At 41.7% G+C, this 26,233-nt stretch overlaps 1 protein-coding gene across 1 annotated transcript; it reads right to left on the bottom strand.

The window, feature by feature from the left end:
* Positions 1 to 550: 550 nt before the first annotated feature.
* On the bottom strand, positions 551 to 25,995 carry zdhhc9 (zinc finger DHHC-type palmitoyltransferase 9). The gene is made up of 9 exons (XM_034543955.1): positions 25,129 to 25,995; positions 16,729 to 16,889; positions 13,062 to 13,220; positions 10,366 to 10,503; positions 9,931 to 9,979; positions 8,672 to 8,774; positions 4,543 to 4,646; positions 4,243 to 4,345; positions 551 to 3,508 (listed from the first exon to the last, which is right to left on the bottom strand). Exons 1-9 carry the CDS (start codon positions 25,290 to 25,292, stop codon positions 3,326 to 3,328), a joined length of 1,164 nt encoding a protein of 387 aa, XP_034399846.1. The 5' UTR covers positions 25,293 to 25,995; the 3' UTR covers positions 551 to 3,325.
* Between the last annotated feature and the right edge of the window lie 238 nt (positions 25,996 to 26,233).

Genomic DNA, 26,233 nt, shown 5'->3' with positions numbered 1-26,233 from the left:
TCATAGAATAGTATTTTTTTAAAAGTCACACTATAATATACCATAAATTCATTTGCAAAGACGTTAACCAAAGAAAATACAAATACAACTTCTTTTGAAAGGCAAATAATAATAATAATAATAATAAGACAATATTGTTTATTTACCAGACATTGATCATGTAAAAAGAAGTGAAGTAAATTGAATGAAATACAGATAATCACAGTGCTGATACTTAACAATGTGATCAGAAATGAAGAGTTCCATCAATGGTATAGTCCTGTATCTGTATACATAATGCAATGCAAAAGGTTGATCAGAGCATTCAGATCTAACCACGGCATTTTAAACACAGGAATCAGAAGTACAAGAGATCAGCTCAGATCTTCAGTCTGCAAAACCTTTAGAGCTCAAACGTATACCGTCCCTTTTAAAATCCCCCATCCCTTCTTTTATTAAATATCATTCACATACATTCTTGCTTCTCGGTGACAGCTATCAAACACACCGTCTTCAAATACATTCTACAAAGAAAGTTCAGCCACTCTTGGTTTAGTACTACTTATTGTTATGTTTTCCAAACAAATACTCAATTATACCTTTTTTTTTTCACGGAAACAATACTACCACACACTTAAAGCTTCTTCCAACAGAGATGGGTCAGTTATCTCTCCTGTTTTCATTCAAGTGTAGAGATAAATCTCGAGCTGAAACTATTAGTCAATTGGTCGGCCGACAGAAATGCCCAAAATGTGCCAGTTCCAGCTTTTCGAATGTAAATATTTTCTGATAATGAATTAAATATTTGGGGGTTTTGGAATAAAATGACTAACTTCTATAAAATTCAATATGTTAAATGTTAAATATTTTCTGACATCATAGAGACCAAACAATCAAGAAAACCATCCACAGGTGAACCAATAATTAATAAAACTGGCCTAGATTCATCTTTCAAAGTGTTGAATCTCTTTAAGGTTTAAACTGCTCCAATATTATGGTACAATAAAAATAATCAAGCAGCTGCCAACAATCTCAGGATCCTTAATTGCATTTCCCAATCTTTAACCCCATAGGAGAAAATGCGTCTCGACTTTAATTGCATCTTCATAATAAATAATCTCGGTCAGAGTCTGATACAAAGCTGTTGACTTATACACAAGTATATTTCACAAACACTGTCTTGCATACAACACAATCACGGTTACAAACCCTCACTATCAGCTAACATCATTTAAATACTAAGAATTAGCTTCTCTTTCTCTCTCCCTCCATCCTTCCTTTCCGTGGACGCTGCTCCCTCGAGCGATCTGTGACCAAAACTAAATAAAGTCTCCAGCCACATTGAATGCTGAAATACACCGATGAGTGAAAAGAAAAGATCTCTCTGGCTTGGCTTTATTCTAGATAACGAGCCTGCCACAAACTGCAAAGATGCAAGAAATAGGAGAAGAGTAAAATATGTTTGTATCAAGGGAGGAGGCAGAAGATGGCAAGAAGAAGGAGGACTCGGAGGAAGATCAGCTCTGGTGTGATTCGCAGGAGGAAGTGCTCAAGCTCACAGGCAGCATAATGAACACCAGCCCCACTGCAACACTATTTTCAGTAAATCTTTGCCTTCGAAAACTATGTACAATTCAACAATGGCTTTGCTTAGTTTTTGCTTCACAAGGTTTAATTCAGTGGTTCCCAACCTTTCAGACCTGTGAGCCCCTTGAAACCAAGCTATGTCATACTGTGACCAGTTCAACCAGTGATTGTAGTTTCTTAAGGAGAAACATTCACAGTATTTCATAAGAAAGAACACACAATTGCGTAGTAGTATGTGCATCTGTATTATGACTATCCTGGTAAAAGGAACACCTGATTTATTGGATTTAGATGAGTAGATCGATATGATTCTTGTGTGCCCTCTGTACGCTAAATATGAGGCTACAGCGAGCCGCTGGTTAGCTTAGCATAAAGACTGGAAACAGGAAGGGGAAGCTAGCCCGGATCTGTCAAAAGTTAAAACATACTTCTACCAGCAACTCTAAAGCTCACTAATTCTGATGTTCAATCTGTACAAAAAAAGTTGAGACAATCGAATTTGTGGGCTTTAGAGGTGCCGTTTCCAGTCTTTATGCTAAGCTAACCATTGGCTAGCTGTAGCTTCATATTTACTAAAGGTATTGATCTTCTCATCCAATTCTCTGGAAGAAAGAAAATAAACTAGTATTCCTTAAATCATCTTGTGACCCCTAAGATTCATCTTGCAACTCCCAGGTTGGGAAACGCTGGACTACTTGGTGTATAAATGTTGGCATTTCTCATTTAAGACCGTACCAGTGATTAGAACGGACCTCAAGGGCTTCTCTGATGGTCGACCTCAGTTGCCTTTGATGGTGCAACTGTTGTGATAAGGCACAGTTACTACCAGTGTCTACTTCCATGACAAGTCAGGCCTCTTCTCTCACTCACTGGATCTCTGGCTGAGCGTCTCCTGGATACAAGGCTTTAACTGCACATCAAGCAATTTCATCTGTTTCAGAGCACTGACCTCATAATACAGCCTTGTTATAGAAAAATGGAAGGACAGGCGTTGGTTCGGATCACTTTAAAAATAGATGCACATAAGTAACAGTACTGAATACAGCAATATCAGAATACAAGGTAGATTTTGACTTGCCTGCAAGGAGCCTTTAGGATATCTCAGCTAAGGATATGCATGTCGTCACCCTGCATGGACATCATGTGAACTCAAAGACTCAGATGTTATCCCTTCTGTCCACACATCAAAAAGCTGCTTGTCCAGACTTCTCATGGTTTGCATAGGGCATGTAATGTGCACACAACAGAAAAGTAACTGTACGTATGAAGGTGTATATATGTCCAGAAGTAATATTGTCTTTTCCAGACGCTTGCAAGGAATATATTTGAACTGGCCTCTTACAATAAATTATGCAATTTTAAATCAGTTTTATCAGAGCGACCCACGGCTGACCTGTGGGGATGTCATACGCTTGGAGAGTTTCTTTTCTCTGCAGTTCTTCCAGCAGCTTCTCCCCCTGCGTGTCTTTGCCATGCAGTGTTCAGGAGACAGAGAGGAAGCTGCTGACTTTCCATTAAATCCCTCCTCCTCCTGCAGGAGTAAGTGTCAATCAAACAGCTCTGCAGCTACTGGAGAGGAGAGGAAGGAATGGGAGGAGCTGCCGCAGAAGCTCTGCTCTTCTGGTTGAATGTAAGGTGGGTGCCAGATAATAACTGAGTCACCTACGCAGTAATCAAACACTGATTATTAATGTTTTAGTTTAGTTTAGTTTTAGCATACTTGGGGAGTGGCTACGGCGAAAGCCACCCCCTCATGCAGCTACTGGGCCTTGTCCTTGGCGAGGGATGCGTCTGCCTCAGTCTCGGGTGAAGCCAGGGGCGGGACCTGTGGAGTAGGAGGGTCTTCCTCTTTGGGGGAGTCGCTCTTCTCTGCCGAAGCGGCGATGCTCGGCTTGGCATCGTCAGGTGTGTGCTCGTTGGGGATGAGTGGAGCTGTGGTTTTCTGTAGGCGGAGGAGAGACAAACACTGACAAACTGAGCTGCAACAAAGCATCACAGGAATGAATACATGTGAACAACAGGAAGGACATGAAATCAGTGTGAGAAAATAGCTCAATATGATCGCAGTGGCAGTAAAGCAACAAGTAGCTCAATCAAACAACCGTCTGCTGCCAGTCAGTTTCAAGGGGATTTTTACAGTTAAGTTAGCATCTTTACAGAATAAGCAGACTAACACTTAGGTAAGCTAACGTTGGCTCGCTACATTACATTATATTCTGTTGGGACAAATTGCTCACAGACGACTGCTTTCAGTCGGTGTCTCTCTGCCCTCCTAATTACTTCAAACTATTTCTGACGTCTGTTTGAGTGTGGGCTGGAACTTGGGACCCAATATGGTGACAGTAAACACTGCAGCTGCAAATCATATGTAGCTTTGATATTTGATATGAAAAAGAAGCACAAACACTACTAATGATCTATGAAGCAGAAAATATAACAAATTTACATTTTCTTAATGGATCCCAACAAAAATGAAAGAGCCAGAAAATGCCTCCAAGTCAGTGTCTCAAGATGGATTATTCATATCTCTTCAATAAAAAATGTGCTTTCCACTTCCTCTCACACCTCAGTTCTTCTCTCCAACACTTTGCAGCCAGTCACAGTTGTCATGCCTTTAGAGGCAGAGAGGATACAGAATGTGTGTGCGTGTGTGTGTGTGTGTGTGTCCCCTCTCACCATGGTTTGTGACATTGGGTTGCTGCTGCTGGAAGAGGAGGGTGCAGCAGATGTAGAAGAAGCAGGCGAATCCTCTTGCATCAGTCCTCTTCTGTCCAAGACGCTGGTGAGTGAGACAAGGCGATCGTTATTCGCCAGAACGGGACAAATCTAAAAGTTTATTCCATCACAGGCAATGATATAAAGCTCATTGCTAACAAGAGGAAGACAATGCAAACCTACTACAGACAACATGACAATGAATGAAACCAGAACGATTTCTGATTCTGTTGAGTTCGACACTTAATCCGACAGAGCTACCTGGGGAACGCCGGCCCACAGAGCACCTCGCAGCAGTTCTTGAAGATGTTCTTGTGGCTGTACGGGTTCTGGACTCTGTTCTTTCCCGACCAGGATCCTTTAATCTGGGCAAAAACAAGATGTGCACAACACTCTTCACGTGAGCAGCAAACCTTTCAAAAACACATCCCTCGATTTTCCCTGTGCTTATAACTTATTCAAAAGCATAGTTCCTTTTTTAGATGTTATTCCCAGAGGTTTGGCTTTGACCTACTAAAAAGGATCTAGTCATGGATCTCATGATTCCTAGTGTATTGGGAACTCTATGCACCAGCAAGAAGACAATAACTTTAATAATCCATTTAAAGATCGGAGAATTCATACAAAAGGATTCTAGAGCAAAAAATTAAGTTATTCTAAATTGTACTGCATGTGTAACAGGAGGCACGTTTTAACACCCAAAAGAATCTCCTTATCCTACGGACTGTATGATATACATTCTGTATTGGCTTGTTTCATATCTATATAAATGTTTAGAGTGAGGAAAATATGCAAACCCAGGACTTCATGCTGCATAACATCAAAAAGGAAAATCTTCGATATGCATCATTTTATCCACATGTGAACAAAATCCAGCCGGACATAACTTTGGGATTTTCACTCAGGTTACGTTACATAGAAGCTGCCCCACCTTGTTGGAAAGAATACCTGCAGACAACACTTAGGGCTGAAAATACACTCCAACCTCTTCTGCATGTTTTTTGGACTGAATGGTAAATGGACTGCATTTATATAAGGCTTTTCAAATCATAGCGAGCACTGCGCTTTACAACACAAGCCAGCCTTTACCTTTTCCCACAAACTGGTGACGGAGGCTACTCAATGCTGAACATTCACACTTACAGATCAATTTAGGATTCAGTCTCTTCAGTCTCAAGGACACTTTGAACTTTCGACTGCGGGGGTCGGGAATACGACCTCCCGACCTTCTGATTAGTACAGATTAAGCTGCTCTACCTCCTGAGCCATGTTTTTAAAGAAATTATGTAGACGGACCCTAAAAACAGAATAATAGAAAATACAATAGACACTGCTCCTTGTAGTAAAAATGCAAATATAACCGTATCATTTCTATCAAGGAGACACATTTGATTTGATATTGTTTTGTTATATTACCATTGATGTGAAAAACACCAGCACCAATTTTCCCATCGGAATTTCTTAAGTGCAAGATTGATTACATGAAAAAACATGCGAGATATATATATATATATATATATATATATATATACATACATACACATATAAAAGTCTGCTACTTCAGTACTGCATGCCTACGTGTGTGTGTGTGTGTGTGTAGGAGAAACAGCTGACAGAGCATGCGGTATCCTTTGGGAGAGACCAGAGCAGCTCCAACACTCTAGGTGCCTTATATTGTTGGCCCTTTTTTTTTTTCTCCTCTCTCACACTCCCCCTCCTCCCACCTTTATGCCATAGCAGCATCTCTGGGAGCATGCCCAGCCCCTGCAGGAATCGATGCATCTATTATTAGGCCAATCACAGGTATCGAAGCGGCCGGGCTGTTTCATCTCCTGGAGCACCATTACACTGTACTGTAGGTGCACATCGCAGAGCTTCATCATCACTGCTTACATTTAAAAAAAAATGAGGTCAGCTTTCCCACAGGAAGGAAGAAAGGGAATTATAAATTAATCATTACAACAAAATATGAGTGCACTCTCTTGCTTTCAGCCGTCTAGAACCTCAAACCAACAGCAGGGCCTCGTTCCTCGTACCTGCCTAACTGAGTTAGCCGGATCATCTTCAGGATAATATTACACAAGTCAGGCTTTTCGGTTCCACAAAGCAAGTCCGGCAAAATCACCATAGCAACACATCCATAAACTTTTGGCTTGTTTATATCTACTCATTATGAAAAAGTTGAGATAATTATTTTCGCTAGCAAGATCTCATTGGGTAATGCATCCCATCAAGCCGACTGCCAGCAGGCACATTTACAGAAATATAAAAATCGGATTGATTGGGGTGATGAGACACAATTAGCCGAAACATTTCCCCAACACTTACACATTTAACTACGATATGTTGCCATGCTTCTTGTCAAGCCCTCGCAGCGGTGGCGGTGTTAGATTTTGCCATAATTATGTTCTGGAGTTCCTCATATGCGTTCATGATCATCTCCTGCTAGAGTTTATTTGTCTTTGTGCCATTAGAAAAATCATGGATTCGGTGATCGACGCTTCCCCCTTTTGAAGTCGGATGGGCAATTATCCTGAGTACTGAAGTCTGGTTCGAATTAACGAGATAGTTTGAGCGCGGATTTGAGAAACTGACATGACTTCAATCATCGGGTTAATTTAAGCTGGCTAATAGGACATTTGATCGACTTAGCTGAACCACGTACGAGGAACGGGGCCCTGAACTGCTGCTCCCTGCTTCCCATCAAAGTCTCTGCAGTCAGATCTGAGCCAACAAAGCCTGCAACAGTACGCACACTGCTAACGCTAGTATACACAGACACCATGACTCCCTCCGTGGAGTCATCCACCTGCATCACACCACTCATCTGATGCTTCAAATCAGCCTGAATGTGTGTGTGTGTGTGTGTGTGTGTGTGTGTTGACTCAATGGTAATGCGATCAAGCAATCAATATTTCTCCCCATTTAGCCATCTTCTAAATGTAGCTCAAAAAGCAGCTGGTCTGTTTTGTTCTTATTTCCAGCTCAGTTCTATCATTTTTTTTTTTTAATAAGCTCTTCTTTTGTAGCATATTTTTAGATCATTAGACGACGTCGGCAGGTTGAGCAGAGGTTTCCAAGCAGAAACCAATTTGTCAGATGGCTCAGACTGTATTGGTCACATTTGGTCTCTAAAAACAGGACATAATACATTTTGAAATGTCCCTCCATGTGATCATTTCTGCCTCCTGCGAAGTCTTAATAAAAAAAATAGACAAACAAATGTGACACGCTGCGTGTTTGTTTTAACTGCAGTTAGAAAAGACTGACTCGCTTTTCCACAATCTGTTTTTCTTTTAACACATATTTGCTTTACTGTAGTTTACAATGTAATAGCTTTGTTTAATGAGCTACAGTTTACCAGCCCACTGTTCTCCGATACTGAAAGAGGCCGAGCCGTTGTCAAGGAAACAGCTCTGAAGTCTTAGAAAGTCTAGTGTCTATACCCCGCAGAAGTGTGTTTGTCTTTCCAGCCACGTGAAGCCAGGCTGCCTGAGCACAATATTTACACACACATTATTAAAACTGTACTTTATCTTCACTATGACCATTACAACCTCAACAATTCCAATAATCAAAAACAAACCTTTGAATATGTGAGGACGAAAGATATATCTGCACTCTTTTTTTATGTCATCTGTGACATGATGTTTATGGTATAAAAATAATGGTGCCTACTCAGGTTAGCAGCAAAAGTGTCTGAAGGTTTTTTTTTGTTCTCCCTAAAGTCACCCAAACAAAAACAAGAAGCATTTCAGTGCTTCTAGCCAGATGTTGAAAAGGTGTAATGTCTCTCTTTACATGTGTAGTTGTTAGCTACTACGCAAAACTGTGTGTGTTGTCGGTAATTATTAAGTGCACAGGTTATTCTTCTTCTGGTCTTTTTCTTTCTTCTTGATTCAGGTGCATTACACAACCAACTTAGTGGCCTGGTCAAGAGGGTTGCATGTATGTGTATATGAATTGTTCACCAAAAGTGAGACAAAACAAAATAATCTGGATTTCATCCGAACACTTGAAATGACAAATGAGAATTCACTCGTGGTGGGAACTCAACATGAATCTAACTACTAAGTTCACTAGAAGTCTTTACAGATACCGATATGCAAGTGTCTTTCATTGGGAAGACCAAGGCAAATGTAACCTATGATGTATGCCATGCAACTGGAATACAGTATTTTGATAATCATCATGTTACCAACGAAAACTAAAAGGAACCAAAGAATGAGTTACGAGTTATCCTGTTGGTCCTCGCGGCTCATTTGCATAAAGACGGCGTGATACTTAAACAAATTAGATGCAAAGTGCAGCACTGCGCCTCACTGGGAGATTAACATCTAAAACAAACAGAAGACGTGACAGCATTAGACCTGCAGTGAGATGAACTTACGTCCTCATTGGTGGTCTGGTTGAGGGAGATCAGGTAGGTGTGGAAGCCGGTCAGTCCCACTACCGACCACAGGGTGAAGAAACACACCAAAACCTCCAGCACAGTGGACTCCAGTTAAGAAAACAGCAACAGGTGTTTTCTGCCTGACAAGTGATTCACTGATTAAACAGTGGACAGCAAGTGACGGCAGAACTGCAGATAATTATGCAACATGAATAAAGCCAGTGACGGTCAGTGAAAGGAACCAAAGCCTGAAAAAAGTATTTTTTTTATTTTTTAAAAGAGTCGAAAGCAGGACGATTTTACCTTTTTACCGAGCAAAAAGAAAGACCAGCTGGAATTAACTTGATCAATAAAATGTCAAATTACTTTCAACTGATCATAAGGCCCCTTGGTTACTTTGGTTAATGAAGTTGAAGCTTTACTGTCAAAATCAGCTTTGCATGTCAATCCGCTGACCTTGATTATGCCGTTAATAATCGAACGACAGCTCAATACGTTGGTTGACAAAGAAAACCTACATTATTGTAAAAGGGGTCTAAAATGTGCACTTGATGGCTACAAACATGTCCTTGTGCTCACTAATTTAAGCTACATGTACCAGGCACAAAGTCAGCATCCTCACCCGTTGGTAATCTGAGTGGAAGACAATAAAGAAACAGCGTAGAGCTAGTGAGTACAAGTATTCAGATTATTATGAGTGCATGATGAAAAGTTAAGATTTTGTTCTAACATGACCCTGTTCAGCTGCAAAGCTTACATAGATGCTTATATTTTGTAGGATTCTTTTTTCTCTTTCAGTGTTACAAGAGCTGTGTTAAAGTCTTACAACATTCAGGACTGGCTCTCACACAGAGGGGGAGAAGTGATCTACTCCATGGCTTTGGAAGTGACACTTGGTTACTAGTGTCGCTATGTACCGTTAGCTGGACATGCTAATGGCCGCAGCTTTTGCTAGAGCAGATAAATCATTAGTTTTATCCACTCTTTACACTTTTGCCCTTGTGTTTTTGGTTTTGGAAAGACTTCAAAAAGGACACGTGAAATCCAAGCTTGATGGACTTGCTGTGCCGGGTTACAGATGCAAAGCTATTATTTGAGAATCACTGGGAGAGGTTTAGGGAACGGTCATAGTCGGGGTGCGACACTTGAAAAGTATGTTTTTCAATTTATATTTGTGGAACTCGGACAAACATCGCCCACACAGCGGTTGTTTTTTGTGCCGAATACTCTGGTCAGAGCTTTAAAAAAAAGGATATGTTCCAGGGGTTTCCTTCAAAGTGTTCAAAAAGCCATTATCCACTGAACCTGTGAACAGAGCAACAGAGAGTAGTTAGAAAAAAAGACTTCTTAAAAATCCCACGATCCCTTTTCTTTTATACTGAAAAGACAATTACTCCAGTACTAAGATAACAAGCCCAGAGCTAATTATCCTGACTAGAAAGCCACCGTTTCCTTGTCTCTCTCTGTCTTTGTTGGGTAGAACAAGGAAGTCGGAGGATGAAGGTGAAAGAGGAATCATGTCAAGCCGGCAGTTGCTGTTGCGTGTCATGTCACGCTACAGGAAAAGCCAGGTTTGAATTAGGTCATAGTTTCAGAACATGTGCATGCACTAGAAGCTGCTGGTGCTCTGGTGTCACAGGTCATCCTTCTGGTTAGTTCACATTCTTTTATCTAACCATGTAGATACTCACGCATCACCACATGGACGATGTCGAAGGTGAAGATATAAATGGTGAGTAGGGAGAGCGACAGGGTGAACATGTAGAAGTATCGGTAGTTCCTCTTGCCCACACAGTTCCCCACCCACGGACAGTGGTGATCAAAACGGTCTGTGAAAATTAGAAAAAAGGCCACCACATAAATATCTCAATTGCACCACACAAGTTTCTAAGAAAACAGACACTTTTGGAAATCAGTGTTAAAAATACACCAGTATTTTAGTCGAAGACAGCTTTGTGCGTCTACTTCTAAGACCTGCAGTCTAAATATAGTGATCACTTCCTGTTTGCCTCTCCCATAATTTGGAGGAGAGCCAGATGAAAGCAGGGCCGGGTCAAACTGACAGCAGGAAGTGCAGTGAAGTGCAGTGTCTGCGGCACTCCCCCGATGTAGTAAACATCGAGGCAGAAATGAGACGTGAAGCAGCTCGTAGATATATACGGTCAAAATAAATGGATTTTAATTTATTTTTGTATCTCCAGAGTAGAGAAGATCCAGTGGCTGTAAACATAAACACTTGGTAAACAGTGGATAGGAATCACTTAAGGAACCTTTTTATATAGTTGTCCTAAGATTGTTTTAGCCACGCCAGGAACATGGATCGATAGGAGGGCAGCAGCTGTCAGTTGGTGGGTCCACTACTTTAATTCACACTGAAATATCTAAACTAATCAATGGATTGCCCTGTAACGTTGTACAGACATGCATCGTCTCCAGAAGATAAATCCTACAAACTCTGGTGATCCACAACTTTCCATTTAGCGCCACCATCAGGTCAACATTTCAATGAATCCAATACCATCGTTCATGAACAAATGACTAAAAATAAAAATGACTTTGGTGCAGCTGAGCACATTTTAACATGCTAAACCGTGATGGTGAACAATATTCCTATTGGGAGCATGTTAGCATGACGACGTTAGCATTTAGCTCAAAACACCACCAAGTGCGGACTCGCAAAGCGGTTGCCGTGGCTGCAGACTCTTTTGCCGGGTCTCGATTAGCTTCCTTCTGCACTTAAACTTATTATTTTGAGTGCGTTCACACTGACAAGTATGGCGAGATGCAGTGCACTATGAGCACCCGGATAGCATGCTCAATGGTCAACATCTTGGCTATGTTGCGAAAAAGGGAGGGCGGGCGCACCAAGCTAGTGAAAGTTGGTGAGATGGCGGTGTGTTTACCACCTCACGCAAACAAGTACAAGTAAAATCGCATTCATGTTCATTTAATGTCAAGTGAAAAAACAAGCTGGCATATATTTGAGCAACAATCACAACCAAATATTGGTGTTAATGCTCTGCCCGGTTGTCTAAATATGGTATATAAATATAAATATGGACTAACAGAAGTATCCCAATTGAGACACAGCAATTGTAACTATAAATAGTTGCCCCCCCCGCAGTTTTTAGCTTTATATTATAGATAGATAGATAGATAGAGTGCAGCAGGACAATAATCCTCTACGCTGTTAACTCAATATGGACGTCAAACCCCTCAAATGAAAGCACTTTACTAGCTTAATCAGGAAACTAAATTACATTTCTGTCCATTTGAAAAAATTAAATCTGATGTGTTCAGCAATTCAGAGGTCTGGAGCCAGTTGAGCACTTTACGCCATAGTTATTATTTAGTTTTAACTCTAATGTGCTGCATACAAAGCTTAAAACAAGTGTCCAAAGGCTATACGGTACAGCCGACATCTGATAATATATTAACCAGGCTCCGGGTATAAACAAATATAATTTGTGAAGCAGTTTCGCTGTTTTGCTTTTATTATGCTGCAGGTCCTGTGAGAGACTTTAACCAGGTTGCGGAGGAAAAGATATGACTGCAGTAAAAGAGGGATTAAGGCATGCCGCTGTGATGCTTGGACTGTGTGTGTTCCTACAGCAGGTGGACACAAATCAACCAGTGTTCACAATGACTGAGCGCTTATTCCCTCACTGAGCCACCACTGTCTCCTCTCGCCTCGGAGTCTACACTCCCTTCAGACGCATTCCTCAATCATCAGAAGCCAAATCACTGCTATATCTCACACACACACACACACACACACACACACACACACACACACACACACACACACACACACACACACACACACACACACACACACACACACACACACACACACACACACACACACACACACACACACACACACACACACACACACACACACACACACACACACACACACACACACACACACACACACACACACACACACACACACACACACACACACACACACACACACACACACACACACACAACACACACACACACACACACACACACACACACACACACACACACACACACACACACACACACACACACACACACACACACACACACACACACACACACACACACACACACACACACACACACACACACACAGAGAGAGAGGTTTTTGGCTCGTCTGATTTAGTTTTCTAAAACTTTTCCACCCCGTCCGCTGAGTCCAACATTTATTTATAAAGCTATGGTTTCTAAATGTTTTCATTATTGGGGAAAAAATGAATGCAGAGGTAATTAAGATCGATGGGTCAGTAATAATCTTTGCATCAGCACGCTATTGCCCCCCCCCCCCCCCCCCCAAATCATCCATTTCTGAAAAACTGACACAGGCCGATTCCAACGAGCCGTCTTTTCTTACCGACGCAGTTGTCACAGATGCTGCAGTGAGACGCTCGAGGTGGTCGGAAGATCTTGCAGGTGTAGCAGTACTTGAGCTTGACGATCTGGTTGTTGATCTGAACGTTGCGGATTCGAGGTGGGGGTCGCTGCCCTGCGGGGACGTTCCCATTGGCAGCCTCTGTGGAAGCACAACAACCTTCATTAGTCGGTGTTGGCCATCTTGATCACACCATGACTTATTATAAAAAGGTGTTATTGAATCACAATCCAATACAACAGCCCCACACACTATGTCGTCAATAAAAAATAATGAGTGTTACAAGCGGAGAACGTACAGGTCTTAAACAGGCAGTGAGAGATGTGAGATTCAGTGAAAAGGACAAGAACAAAAATAGGACATAAATCCTGTCAGCTGAACCTCGAGGGTGTCAGTGACTGACAACATTGGCTCGATACAGTATTTATGAAGGTGGAGTTATGTGTAATCACTGCTGAGCGGTTAATAGTATGCATTTGCAACACAATATCCTGCTCTGTTTGGGCTTACAATAACCTTCCCAACACTGACGTATATTTTAGGTGAGCAGGTTTTGTCCCTGCAGCAAATTAAATTATCACACATTCACTTCTCATGGCAATTCCGATCTTTGTGATGGTGTCGCACTACAGGAGGCGAGCTGGTGGAGAGGCTGGCTAACGACCAGAGGGGCTGCTGGCTGGAATCCCCCAAGAGAGTAACCGTTTAGGAGAAATCTACCATTAACATGCCGCATTATGAAGGCGTGAACGTGGAGTTAATAGAAAGTAGCGACCTCATTTGAGTGTCTGGAGAAACATTAATATAAGAAATGTAGTATTTGTGGAGATTTAATGATGCGAATGCACATTCTCCATTATGTAAAACAAAAACAGTTCCTGCATCGATAAAATCAGGGAAACAACAACGCTTACAAGCTGGAATCAAAAGCATCCATAATACATCTACAGATGTAAAGATTGTAAATACTTATTTTATCTGACAGCATAAACTACTGCATTATGAATCTACTGGATGTAGGATTAGTGGCCTTTAGGATAAACCAGCCGAGAATAAATTAATGAGTCATCACTCACGGAGAATGATGCCACTCCCTCGGGTAGCAAAGCTCTGTCTGCTAGTGGCATTAGATATTCCAAGAAGATGCCTCTCCTCCTATTAGCGGTCCCCCCTCGGGACTTGTGGCTAACAGGCTGAGGGGACAGAGCATCGAGGCAGCCGCGGCTTTATCAACAAGCCTCAGCCTCAGAATGAGATCCCCACCTGCTCTCTCGTCTCGCAGTTATCTGTTAGCACGCAGACAGCTCCCCAAACACATTAAAAAACATACTGTACAAGCGCTACAAGTGTGGGATGGACGTTGGTAAACCAAGAGCTTAATTTAGGCTTGATGTGTGGGAGATGTGTTTTGTGGAATGTAAAACATTTCCCAAAAAAGGAAGTTGTCATTAGGTGCCTGCACACAGAATGAGCATATTCATTTACTCTCACGCTCCCCTAAATCAACTATTGTTGGGTTCTTGACTGTTGAGCAAGTCTGTTTCTCTGGGAACTCGAGATGATGAAATTTAAAAGACTTAACAATCAGTAAGAGAGAGAAAAAACAAAAAAACAAATCCACACATTCATCAATAAAGAAAATATTCATTAGTTGCAGCTCTATTTACATACATTATTCCAAAAGATGATGTCCTCATAAACTACATGCAGGAGCTGTACAGGTCCTCACAGCCAGTGAGAGCAGAGAGCCCCTGTCATCCTGTGAGCTGCATGAGTCACATAATGATGAGAGAAGTGCCGGCTGCCAGCCAACCAGTTCCCAGAGGACCGACTGCCTCAGCCTCGCTTTTACAGCCCTCCTCTGTCAGGAGACCAGACTCCACCCGTGCCTCTCGACTGGAGTGAGAGCACGAGTGATGGCTGAAGGACACTGTGAATCTTTAACAGAGGCAAAGAGTGAACATTGAACAGCCACACAGGCAGACAGGCAGGGGGTGGAACTATACAGGGAGGAGGCAGACGGGGGCGGTTTCAGGAATATTGCAGAAACAAAAGAAAAGCTTATTCCTCCAGATATAAAAAAAATAATAATCTGGACAGCAAGTGGACATAAATTCACTTAACCCAACAAGGCTGGTTTATTATTTTGTTTTCCAAAGGCCTCGTTGTCGTTACGATACAGCATATAGTTTGTTTGGAGTAATGAGACAACAGGAGCCCTCGTAATGAATGTGTGTTAGACTGAGCTCTACGTTTTCGGGTGAGCACACACAACCTTCAGCAACATAAAGAATAACAAACATGAATAAACCAACAGGACTGAGGCTGTCTGCTTAACGAGCATAGATACTGAAGTATTTATGCCTCCAAAATACTTTCACTTCAGCTACTTCCACCTAACTTTGAAGCCATTTTATACAAAAAGAACAACGTGGATGATGATGATGCAACAGCACATGAACTGTAATAATTGTTCGTCCTGCTGTTGACGGGACATTTGAGTGGATGTAGATAAAGTGTTAGTGCCTCGGGCATTATCAGCACTGATTGTGCACAACGCACACTTCAGAGTGAGGAGCTGGACTGCAATCACACAAGAGACCACATCAAAATCTTCAAATCTGGCAACAATCTGTGGTGGATCTGAGCATTATTACTGAAGGTGCATGAATAAGGATGCTACTGCGCTTCTCTTCTATTAACAGCAACACATTGGTATTATCATATTCAAATGTTGTGCTAACTAACATTCTTCAGATTCCCACAATTGTATATTTCCAATTCTTTAAATGAAGAAAAATATTTCACGCAAAATTACATGATTTGTTTATACACATTTATAAACTTTCAAATATTGCATTTGATATAATGATGGAGCCATAAGTAATATCATGGATTTGAAGGTTTCCTTAAATACAAATAAACACCTGCAATAACAGGGCAGCGAGAACAACGATGACATCTCACCTTTTGCGATGATGTGGAAAACTTGTTAGCAGTTACGGAGCGACATTATCGTGTTTCTGACCACCTGATTAATGCAAATATAATAGTCGCTGCCATTTAGCTCTGTTTTTTGGACTCCACCAACTCAAAAACACGATGAGAGCGACCCAAAACCATGACAAAACAATAAGCTCAAACTCATTGGAGATGCAGATAATTCTCTGCAGGAAGCAACCCCGTTACCCTTAATTCAACATGGTCTTTTGATGCATTGTAATTATAATAATATTGAAAATAGCCGCTTTAAGATATGGCTTCTTTAAAGCACACCATCACAACACAGCATGTGATGCTGCCACAGTGAGGGTTAAATGTGTGGAAAACATGTGAAGGGGATCCTTAAAGGCCACAAACTCATTTTGTAAATGTTCTTTTTACCACGAGTGATGAGATTCTACATGCACACACTGTTTTCTGACTAGTTATTGTTATTTATTTTTTTTTCCCTGTGCTCTTCAGACTAATTTGACGGGATCAGCAGGAAAAAGCTCACGTGAAATAGATACCGAGATGTTTTTTCTTATTTTAATTAGACTTTTATATTATTTGATATCACAGAGAAAGATTTTAAGAGGAATATTGGGGAGAAGAGAGCTTAGGGTTTTAAGAAATTAAGTGCTTATGGGTACGCTGACCAACTTACCAATTTCCATCTCAATGAATGTGGCTTCCTCTGGAAGAGCCCGTGGCAGCACCCCGGGGTCACTGAAGCTGGTCCTCAACAACATGGCAATGACGAAGAGGAAGAGCAGGGCAGCAAAAACTGGGATGGCAGGAGACAGATGGACCGCCAGGTACGGACATCTGTGGAAAAGTAAGATAGACAGAAGATAAAGATCCGCTCTAAAAGCAGGTACACGATTTCAGAAAGGTGAAGAGGGGAACGCAGGTTGTTTTCCATCAAGTGATCAGCTGTTGAACCACAGTTTCTGTCCGCAGGTACTTCTGGCTTTATTATAGTAACAAAGCAGAACGGTCAGGGGAAATCTTGTGTCTTGCTCTGTCATTATTTCCATAACTGATCTGGTTCCAGCTTGTCCAATGAGAGAATCAGCTTTGTTTTTTCGACTGTTGGTTGAACATCGGATTTGGGGAAATATGATTTTAAAATATTTCCGAAATTTTTCAAACTGAACAATAAAATTGAAGCCTCGATCGCCAGCCTTAAAATCTCGGACCAAAAGAAATACTCTGAATTAAAACTATTGTACACAACTGCAGACCCCGGACAGAAGTGGGAGCGCCCTCTCAGAACGAGCATGTGCAGAGAGGGCGCGACACGGCATCGAACATATTGTGAAGCGATGCTCTGGGCAGGAGGTCGTGAACTGCCCTTTTCTCTGGACCGTGAAGAAGTCACGGTCGGAAATAAATAACGCAATGCCACACTTCCCCTTCACCTTCTGGAGGAAGAGCGGAGAAACATTAACACGACCGTGCCGAGGCCATCGAGATTAGAGCCGGCGGGCTGCTCCATAACAGATGTGAGCTGCAGTGCAAAGTGCTGCGACAGAGCAAAGACTTCTGCATGAAGTTATTAATAGTTAAACTGTGCGGCCTCATCTCCCTCCCAAGTGGCCGAGATCATATATTCATAATGCAACACTAATGTTGCACTACAGGATAGCAAGGTATTGTGAAATGTCCTTTCCTTTCTCTTAAATGATAACAAATTGAACATCGTTGGGGTTTGGCCAAAACAAGTCACTGAACAATATTCTCAATTTTACAGACCTGATTATTCAAGAAAACAATCAGCAGATTAAAATATGAAGAAATAATGATTAGGAAAGGATTTTAAAGAGGACTTTTATACACAAAATGTGTATACAAGGTCCAGTTGCGTGGAACATAATATCCCATATGGGCAGCAGCCATTTATCTGTAACGCATATCATCAACACTGCAGATACCGTTACATAAATGAGTATGACCTATAAATTATTCTGGGTGGCCAAAACTACTTGAAAGCAGCAGAACTGCATGAGGATGCTTTTGTTACTGTGTGATTATTTGTGGTTCAGTCGGGATTTGTTTTTAACAGACTTTACTCAATTTGTAAAATTTAAAAAAAAAATTCCAATCTGCTGCAACAAAAATACTCAATTACGGCATGATTCAATTAAGTTACAAGTTGTTTCCACCTTCTTAAAAGAGAGGAGATGTTACTTTAATCCATTACACACACACACACACACACACACACACACGAGAGGAAGTCTGCCAATGAAGTGTAATTCCCGTAATGATGACTGGTGGGTTTGGCGGCACACTCAATCATCGCTTCCCATTAAGCTCTCCACGTCCTTCCTGGACGTGGCCGTTTTCTCCGCTGTTGAGGAGCAGGTTGGCGCTGGCGTCATGACGCGGTTTGTTCATCGGTCACCACGGAGGCAGCAGGAAAAAAAAACTGGATTTAATCAATCAGGCTCTGTGTCCATGTGGGGAAAATGTTTTCATCAGTGAGGCAATCGATCAGACTTGCATGCGACTTAGACATTGCCTCTCTTGCTGCCGCTTTGAGGCTCACACTAAAGTAGTTCATGTGGTGTAAAGTAACGAAGTACATTGACTCGTGCCCCAGCTACAACATTAAAATGATACTTAATGTTAAAGGGGAATCCATCAAAGTCTGGAGAACGACTGCATATGTGAAGTAAAAGAAATTGTGGGGGGAGTTGTGCGAAATCTGATAAATTGTGTTGTCACCTGAGTCAGCACCGGTTGGGGCTGAAGACAGAGAGAGCTCCAATACCCAAAATACCATAGTACCATACCAGAAAAGGGTAGAATACATAGTATTTCAAATGCAGCATGATAAAAATACCCGGATGTCCTACTGCATTTGTTAACATTTAGTAGTTTGAAAGCCAGCATGCTTTTTCTGACCCACAATCCTCAGCGCGGCAGAGGATAAGTCACATGGTTTCAGCCACTCAGAGCACAAACAGGTGACAGCCTGATGACAGCTCATTAAACAAAGCTGGAAGACAGAAGACCGTTCAAAGTACTATGTAATCACAAAGTAGTGTTTCCTAATCGTATGCATACAATATGTACTTTGTAAAGGCCACTGCAGTACTTACTAAAAGTGTAAACAAAAAGTATCAGATTTGCAACACAGCTGATAAAGAAGAGAGCTCATCAAACCCATCGCCCGCTCCTCATTACTTGAAACTAAAAGGCGAGAAGCTACATTAGCTGCTACTAGCACAACACAACCAAATTTTGGACCACTTTGTCGTCAGTCAAAATGCATTGTGGGTAATTCAACGCCAGTTTTTTTGACAAGGAAGAAGAATGTGTGAAATAAAAAGACATTGACAGATGTTTACTGGAACAATTCTTTTGAATAGATTCAAAACTACACCTTAAAAAAACAATTTATTAGAATTCAGTCTACCAGATATTAAGTAAACATTTAGTTTACTTAACTGGCCCCTACACAAGTGTCAAATAATCATTAAAGGACCGGCCATTAGGCCCTGATGTCTATATATAGTGAAACTATGTTTTATAGTTTAATAATGGGTCAACATTAGCTGAAACACTTGCAATCAACTGGCCATAAATTACAATAATCAAATTAATATCTAAATATTACAGTGTTACATAATAGATAGAGATAGGAGCATACAGTACTGTGGATTCTGCATAGAAGGAGTAAAGTTCCTTTTTGTGTGAGTGTGAATGTGTGTGTGTGTGTGTGTGTGTGTGTGTGTGTGTGTGTGTGTGTGTGTGTGTGTGTGTGTGTGTGTGTGTGTGTGTGTGTGTGTGTGTGTGTGTGTCATTAGATGCATTAGGGTGCGTCTACTGCATACTTTAAACCTGAGGATTTGTCCTCTTAACTCAGTAGGACACGGGCTCAAAGATGAGAGGAAGAAAGGATATCACGGAATTAAAATCACTTCAACTTTTCTCAGCAATAAAACCACTGAAATCCGGATTAATACGTCACCGTGTCCCGCCTCAGGGACTCGAGACATTTTACCTTTGTTGAACATTTCAAGCCCTTCCTTTATTAATACTTAACAGTTGTAAGCTGTAGCAGATTTGAATGAATCATAGTAGTACAGATAAGTATGCACCTGCTGAGCAGGCAGATGCACAGTAGGCCTCAGTAACAGCCCTCTGTCACAGAAACATCTGGACGGACTCGGCCCGTTTCTAGGATACAAAAGGTCACAAACTCTACTTGCCCTCCCTCCTTTTCCTCAAAAGAGTAAATAATCTGAGTAGAGGGGGATTTCATTTTAAAGTCCCTCTGCAGGAGAAATTTGACAACTTTTGCTCTTCTATGCTCTCGACTATACCTGGAATAGGAAAGGTAGCGTCGTAGGAGCACTTTAGTAGCACTTAAATGTTTCTTACTGATGGCACGTTGTAGTTTAACTTTATTGAAGAAATTGTACTTTCACAATTCTGGTTGTTCCGAGTTTGCACTCATGGTTTAATTCACTTATTGTAAGTCGCTTTGGATAAAAGCGTCAGCTAAATGACATGTAATGCAATGTAATGTCTTCTTCCACAGATGTAATCGTCCCTCTGACTTTACATTTAAGTCGCAGAGCCTAGCATCCTTTTTCTGGAGAATATGTGGTGAGATTGATTAACAACCCTGTTCTGAAGGTATTTCCAGGATGCTCACGACCTTTTTCGATTCACTGTACTATATATATTGTACGTACTGACTGACCACTGTACTTGTATTGTTCTGTAACCAGGAAGCCAGAACTGACCAATGTCGCTTTGAGCTATGAGAGATGTCATTACTGGCTAACATCAGATGCTTCCTCACCCTGGGCGGATGAATCTTCGCTCACGGCTACAAATAAATGACTTGGTCCTTCTAGATATTTTGAAAAGCTCCGTCCTAGTTCCTCAAACACCTCGTGAGATGAACCCTGTGGCGAGCACAACGATGTTGTGTTGTGGCTGAGATGACCTTCAGGATTCATCTTCTGACCTTTTGGCGGGGGCCTATGCCTTGGTTGGAAACCATTGGGCTAAACTATATATTAAAAAAAAAAGGTAGAATAATCTCTACCTCGGCCTGGTACTTTAACCTGAAAATCTATTTTAGTGTGCTAAAGATACATCCAGTTGGTTTAAAGAGCATTTGAGGAATCTGGAAATATCTTCTTTCTTTTCAGAAAATCTGACACTTAGTTCTTTGACTCGAATGTAATAGAAAAACACAAAGAGACTCATTGTACCACAAATATCTGACAAGGAATGTGTCCTTTAAAACTTTAAAAATCCTCATCCAATATAGGGAAATAATAAAAAGAGGCTCCACTAAAGCTCGAGAGGGTGCAATCCATTGTTTAAATCAGTCGTCCTTGTTATGCAACACAAAACATAGAGAGATGACTATGAGAGCCAGGATCAGGGTCCTTTTACCAGGATTAAAGCCAGGATTACAGATATAGCGTCATTGAATATTCACAAAGTGAAATGAAGAATAATTATGATTTCATTTTAGACCCGTGTAAAACAATACTGGTGATTTAACAGTGTGATTAAAGATGCAGCCATCTCTGTACAGCATCTATTTCAAGCCAAATAGCTGAAGACAAAGTGATGTATTTATTGCACAGGATGTGACCACAACTATCCACAGAAAAGCAGCCCTCTCATCCTGCCGGAGCATCCAGCGGACAAATCCCATAGATCCCCTTCATTGTAAATGGTGCATGTACTCTGAATAGGGCGTAAATCATGTTATTGCCCATTTAGCAAGGGCCGGCAACTGTTTGCTGATTGGCTAACAGGGAGACAGGGTGGGGTTAGATGCTGAGGGCGACTCAGGGGTCCGTTACAAGATCTCCTCTGACTGCAGTCACTCGCTCTGCACTTCTCCTGAAAGCATCTAAACGTTTTATGAGGCCGACTAGCGTAACATATGTAAGGATGTACAGGCAAAGAGAAAGATGGTCTCATCACATGCACATATGGTTCCCTGGCAACGTAGCTCAGCGTCCTGGGGTGGACAGACGGATGACACGCTGTCCTTGTGGTCCAGTTTATTGTTCCTTCACCAAAGCTCCATAGGTGGCGATCAACATACACATATGCACGCACGCACGCTCACATATACGCAAACATACTAACCAGTGAGGAAGTCTTTTGCTTGTTATACAGCGGAGACAACATAGAAATATGTCAAATCCAATTTTAAAAAGAGATCAGTGGATATTAAAAAAACGGGCAGAAAGCCTACAGGGTATGGACACTCAAAATTAATTCTGCATGTAAAGGGAAAAACAAGCCGGGCCCACATCCACCCTGAATAATTTGTTTAGTTGTTCCTAATGGATCTTTCCATGTGTGTATTCGGCTACTCGTTTCTGCAATTTAGCACAAATTAAAGCACAGAGCGGTCTCCCTGCACGGAGTGCCGATGGCTGGTGATAAAAGTGAGATGTCTGCTCGGCTGGTGTTGGACGTGAGCCAATCCACGCCAGGACGCTGCCCTGTCTATTCTCCCATCAATGCCCCGCTGCAGCTCACAGGGCAACGTTAAAGCCAGCATGTGAGGGGCGAATCCTCCGAAACAAGGAAGCTACGCCACAAAGAGAGGACGCGATGTCAGAATGATGAACTACAGCTAAATGCACCAGAATTAACCCAGACAAAAAGCTTAATTTCTCTAAATTAGCTGAGAACGATGCAGAGCCCTGCATGCAGGACACTCATACCGCTTTAAATCAATGCCAAGCCTTTTTACAAATTGATTTAAAAAAAATCAATTATGGCATCTGCATAGTGTTTTAGAACAGTAACAATATCATAAACCATATTAGCTGGAGCCGTTATTAGTCCATTTCTAACCGAATGTTTCACTCATCTTTAGCACAAGATGAGTGAAACATCAAAGTACAGCTGATGGGAACTCCTCAGGTTTGCAGGAAACCAAAGTAGTACCAAATAGCAATTTTGACCTGATGGTGGCGCTAGATGAAAGGTTTGGGGATCAGCAAAGTGATTGTAATTAATTCTGAACTGGGGCACGGAGGTCTGTACCAAATTTCATGGCAATCCATTTAAAAGTTGGATAGTTATTTCTAAAAATGCCAAACATTCACTGCTTCTGTCATATATGAGATTATGCTGAATATCTTTGGATTTCAGACAGCTGCTCTGAAAAAAAAACTAGTAATCTGAATATATCATCGGGGAATCATTTCCTAACATGAATAGAAAAAAAACAATTAATCTATTGAATCAGAGAATCGAGGCAGATCACGGCGCCAACGAGGATAAACCACTAGACGTACAGTTGCAACGTTTCTATTAAACATAGTTGCAAATGGGAAGTTTGTGACTGCATTAAGCCTCAGAGTATTGTGCTCAGAGGTTTAAATCAGACATGCATCAACATGCTGTGTAATGCCGAGTTGGGAAATGACCCCTTTGTTGTCTGGGCTGAATCTCTGCGTTAATATTCAGCCCCCACGTGAGCGATAATGATGTTCAACTGTAATATGAACGTATCATGCTAACAACCCTCCAGCCATTAGTCACCGCAACGCCTCCTCTGGGCTCTGGATGTTCAGTGCGAAAAGTATCATCTCTCTCTTTCTGTTACGAGCTGGACAACAGCTCTTTTCGGCCCGGACTCAAAAGGGAAGCAGGAGGCCATTAAAGTGGCGAGCAGATAGAGATGGGAAGGGCCAGGCGCTATACGAGCGAAGCTGCTTCTGTTCTCTTCTCCGATATGCTGCAGATCCATTTGGCCTGTTGTGCACAGACGCCCACAGTCGAGAGGGGTTGCTGTGTTACAGAGCAGGATTTTATGCTCAATCATTGTTCCTGATTTGACAGTTAAAACTGATGAATAATGAGGAAACAAGGGGGACAAAGACAGAAAATGTATGTCATCATTCCATCTCACGTTCTGCACTTTAAAAACAGCCTTAGCTGACACGACTTGGGCTCACAAGCTGCATCCGAGCCAGTGTTCGCACAGTGCTAATGAGTCCACTGGGTTTGTGCGAGTGGCGGTCTGAGACAGAAATGCAGAGACAACTGAAGAAAAGAAAAAAAAGGCAGCATTCCTTCCTTGAACCAGAGGAACAGCTGAACATCTATGGGGGTATTAAATATTTAACACCCGAGTATGTGGTCAATCATAAACCTTCTCTCGGTCAGGGACTGGATTTTTAGCAAAATGGAGCCACAGTGTGCCTGTCATCAAGACTGAAGCTACAAATGAAGGTATGGGGCCCTCAGGTAGCTCACCTGGTGAACAGGTGCTCCATGTACCGGATGAGCTTAGAGCCGGGCAGACTGCACAAGAAGACACTGATCCAACAAATCACACCAAGTACATTTTAGAAGCTTAAACATGTCCAATACTCATTAAAAAATATTGCCTATCAAATATATACAGAAGTGATTGAGATGAGACTTTCATACAAAAATACAAAATGTTTGCTAGTTGAAACTCATCAAATGTACGACAGTAAGCTGAATATATTTGGATAAAACAAGGACTTCCAATGCAATACCTTGTGTTTTGGGAAACGAGATTATTTTTCTTTCTTTCTGACATTTAATTCACAAAATGATTCATCGGGAAAGTAATTGACGGATCACTTCATAATTAAAATATTTGTTAGTTGCAGCCCTATGCCAACAATACCAGAATTGATTTACATTAGTGTGATTAAATTACTAAACGTTTGGTCAACAAAATGTTCCCAGAGCCCATGTCCATATTATTTGGTCCCAAATACCAAAGATATTGTTTACTTTGTATTTATTTTGTTTGTAGGACAAAGAAAACCAAACATCCACATTTGAAAAGCTGTAATCGGAGAATGTTGATATTCTTTCCCATTAAACCGATTATCGAAATAGCTTTTTAACTGATTTATGTCAATCAACGTATTGATGTATCGACTGTTGCAGCTTTAAAGTTGGATCAGCTTACTCACTACAACATACTGCCGTCTACTAAGCATGTGGGGATTGACTTGCGTGCACACTTTCTGGAGCAAATCATAATCCATAATTGCATTAGGAGGGACGAACTTACTCGAAAGCGAAGAAGAGAGAGCAGGTCCCGACGATGAGGAACAGGGTCAGGTAGAAGACTCCCTTCTGCCGGGCCATCATCACCCGGCCGTCGCAGCAGAACGTGTTTTTCCCAGGAAGCTTCTCCCATTTTCGCACCTTTCGCGTGATCATCACCGCCGACATGGCGAGTCCTTCTCCGGGGTCTCCGTCAGCTGCTGTACCGGGGAAGCGTCTCCGACTACGAGAGGATGGGTCTCACGAACACTGTTCGGTCAACGTGACCACGCGACTCACTTCGGTGATATTAAAAAGAATGACGATGTCCTTCTCGTGTACGGCGTCGCAGTCACATCGTTGTGATTTCCTAATCCATTATTATTATTGTTTCCAGTGTCCCGTCTTCACTGCAGCAGCGTGTCATCCCCACGCTGCTCAAAAAAAAACACACCGACAATCTCGATCCTCTCACCGGACAATATTCAATTAAAAATAAATAAATGTAAATTAGAAATTAATCCAAACGCTTGTGTCATGCGTTTCCCACCTGAAGCTAGAAAATGCCGCCGTGGCTGTTGCATCAGGAGCACGGACCTTGACCGATTGACATTCATTCACACATCATCTCGAGAAAAAAAAAAAAAACAAATCACAAATGGTCGTCCGGGGCGTTCACAGACACGAGACCGTGGCCGTGCTGCTGGAAGTGGGTCTTATGCCTTCATGAAATAATAATTTTTTTTAAAAAGAATTAAAAATCCCTCAGAAAGAAGAAATAGCCGCCTGTTTGGACGCAAACATGTGAATCTGGTTTGATGCTTCTTTTTTATCTTCTTCGTCCCCACCCCGCAGGACGCAGCTCTGGGTTTCGATCGATGGCAGCAGGAAACACGCCTAGATTGAAACGTCTCGTCTTAAAGGGGCAGGACAGGTAAAAGTAAGAGGAACAAAGGACGCCGATGATGATGAAGGTGCTGTTTAGAGCACATCAATTAATATGCAGCGCTCGCCCGAGGTATCACCCGTGGGAGATCACTGTGAAGGAGGGAGTGCATTCATGAAGATCATTAGTTATGGACACCATGATGCATTAATCCCTCCCGTGTTGCTTCGTGGCTCCAGAGAGC

The sequence above is a fragment of the Cyclopterus lumpus genome, chromosome 10 (assembly GCF_009769545.1).
Source record: "Cyclopterus lumpus isolate fCycLum1 chromosome 10, fCycLum1.pri, whole genome shotgun sequence".
NCBI classification, from domain to species: domain Eukaryota; kingdom Metazoa; phylum Chordata; class Actinopteri; order Perciformes; family Cyclopteridae; genus Cyclopterus; species Cyclopterus lumpus.
Note: the sequence above shows the minus strand (reverse complement) of the source record. Positions and strands in the feature narration are given on the sequence as shown.

Coding starts and splice junctions, on each gene's coding strand:
- zdhhc9 (XM_034543955.1), bottom strand. CDS start 25,292: ATGTCGGCGGTGATGATCACGCGAAAGGTGCGAAAATGGGAGAAGCTT. Junction 9,980..10,365: donor CATCGTCCATGTGGTGATGC/GTGAGTATCTAC, acceptor CTCTGTTCACAG/GTTCAGTGGATAATGGCTTT. Junction 8,775..9,930: donor TTGAAGGAAACCCCTGGAAC/ATATCCTTTTTT, acceptor ACTGGAGTCCAC/TGTGCTGGAGGTTTTGGTGT.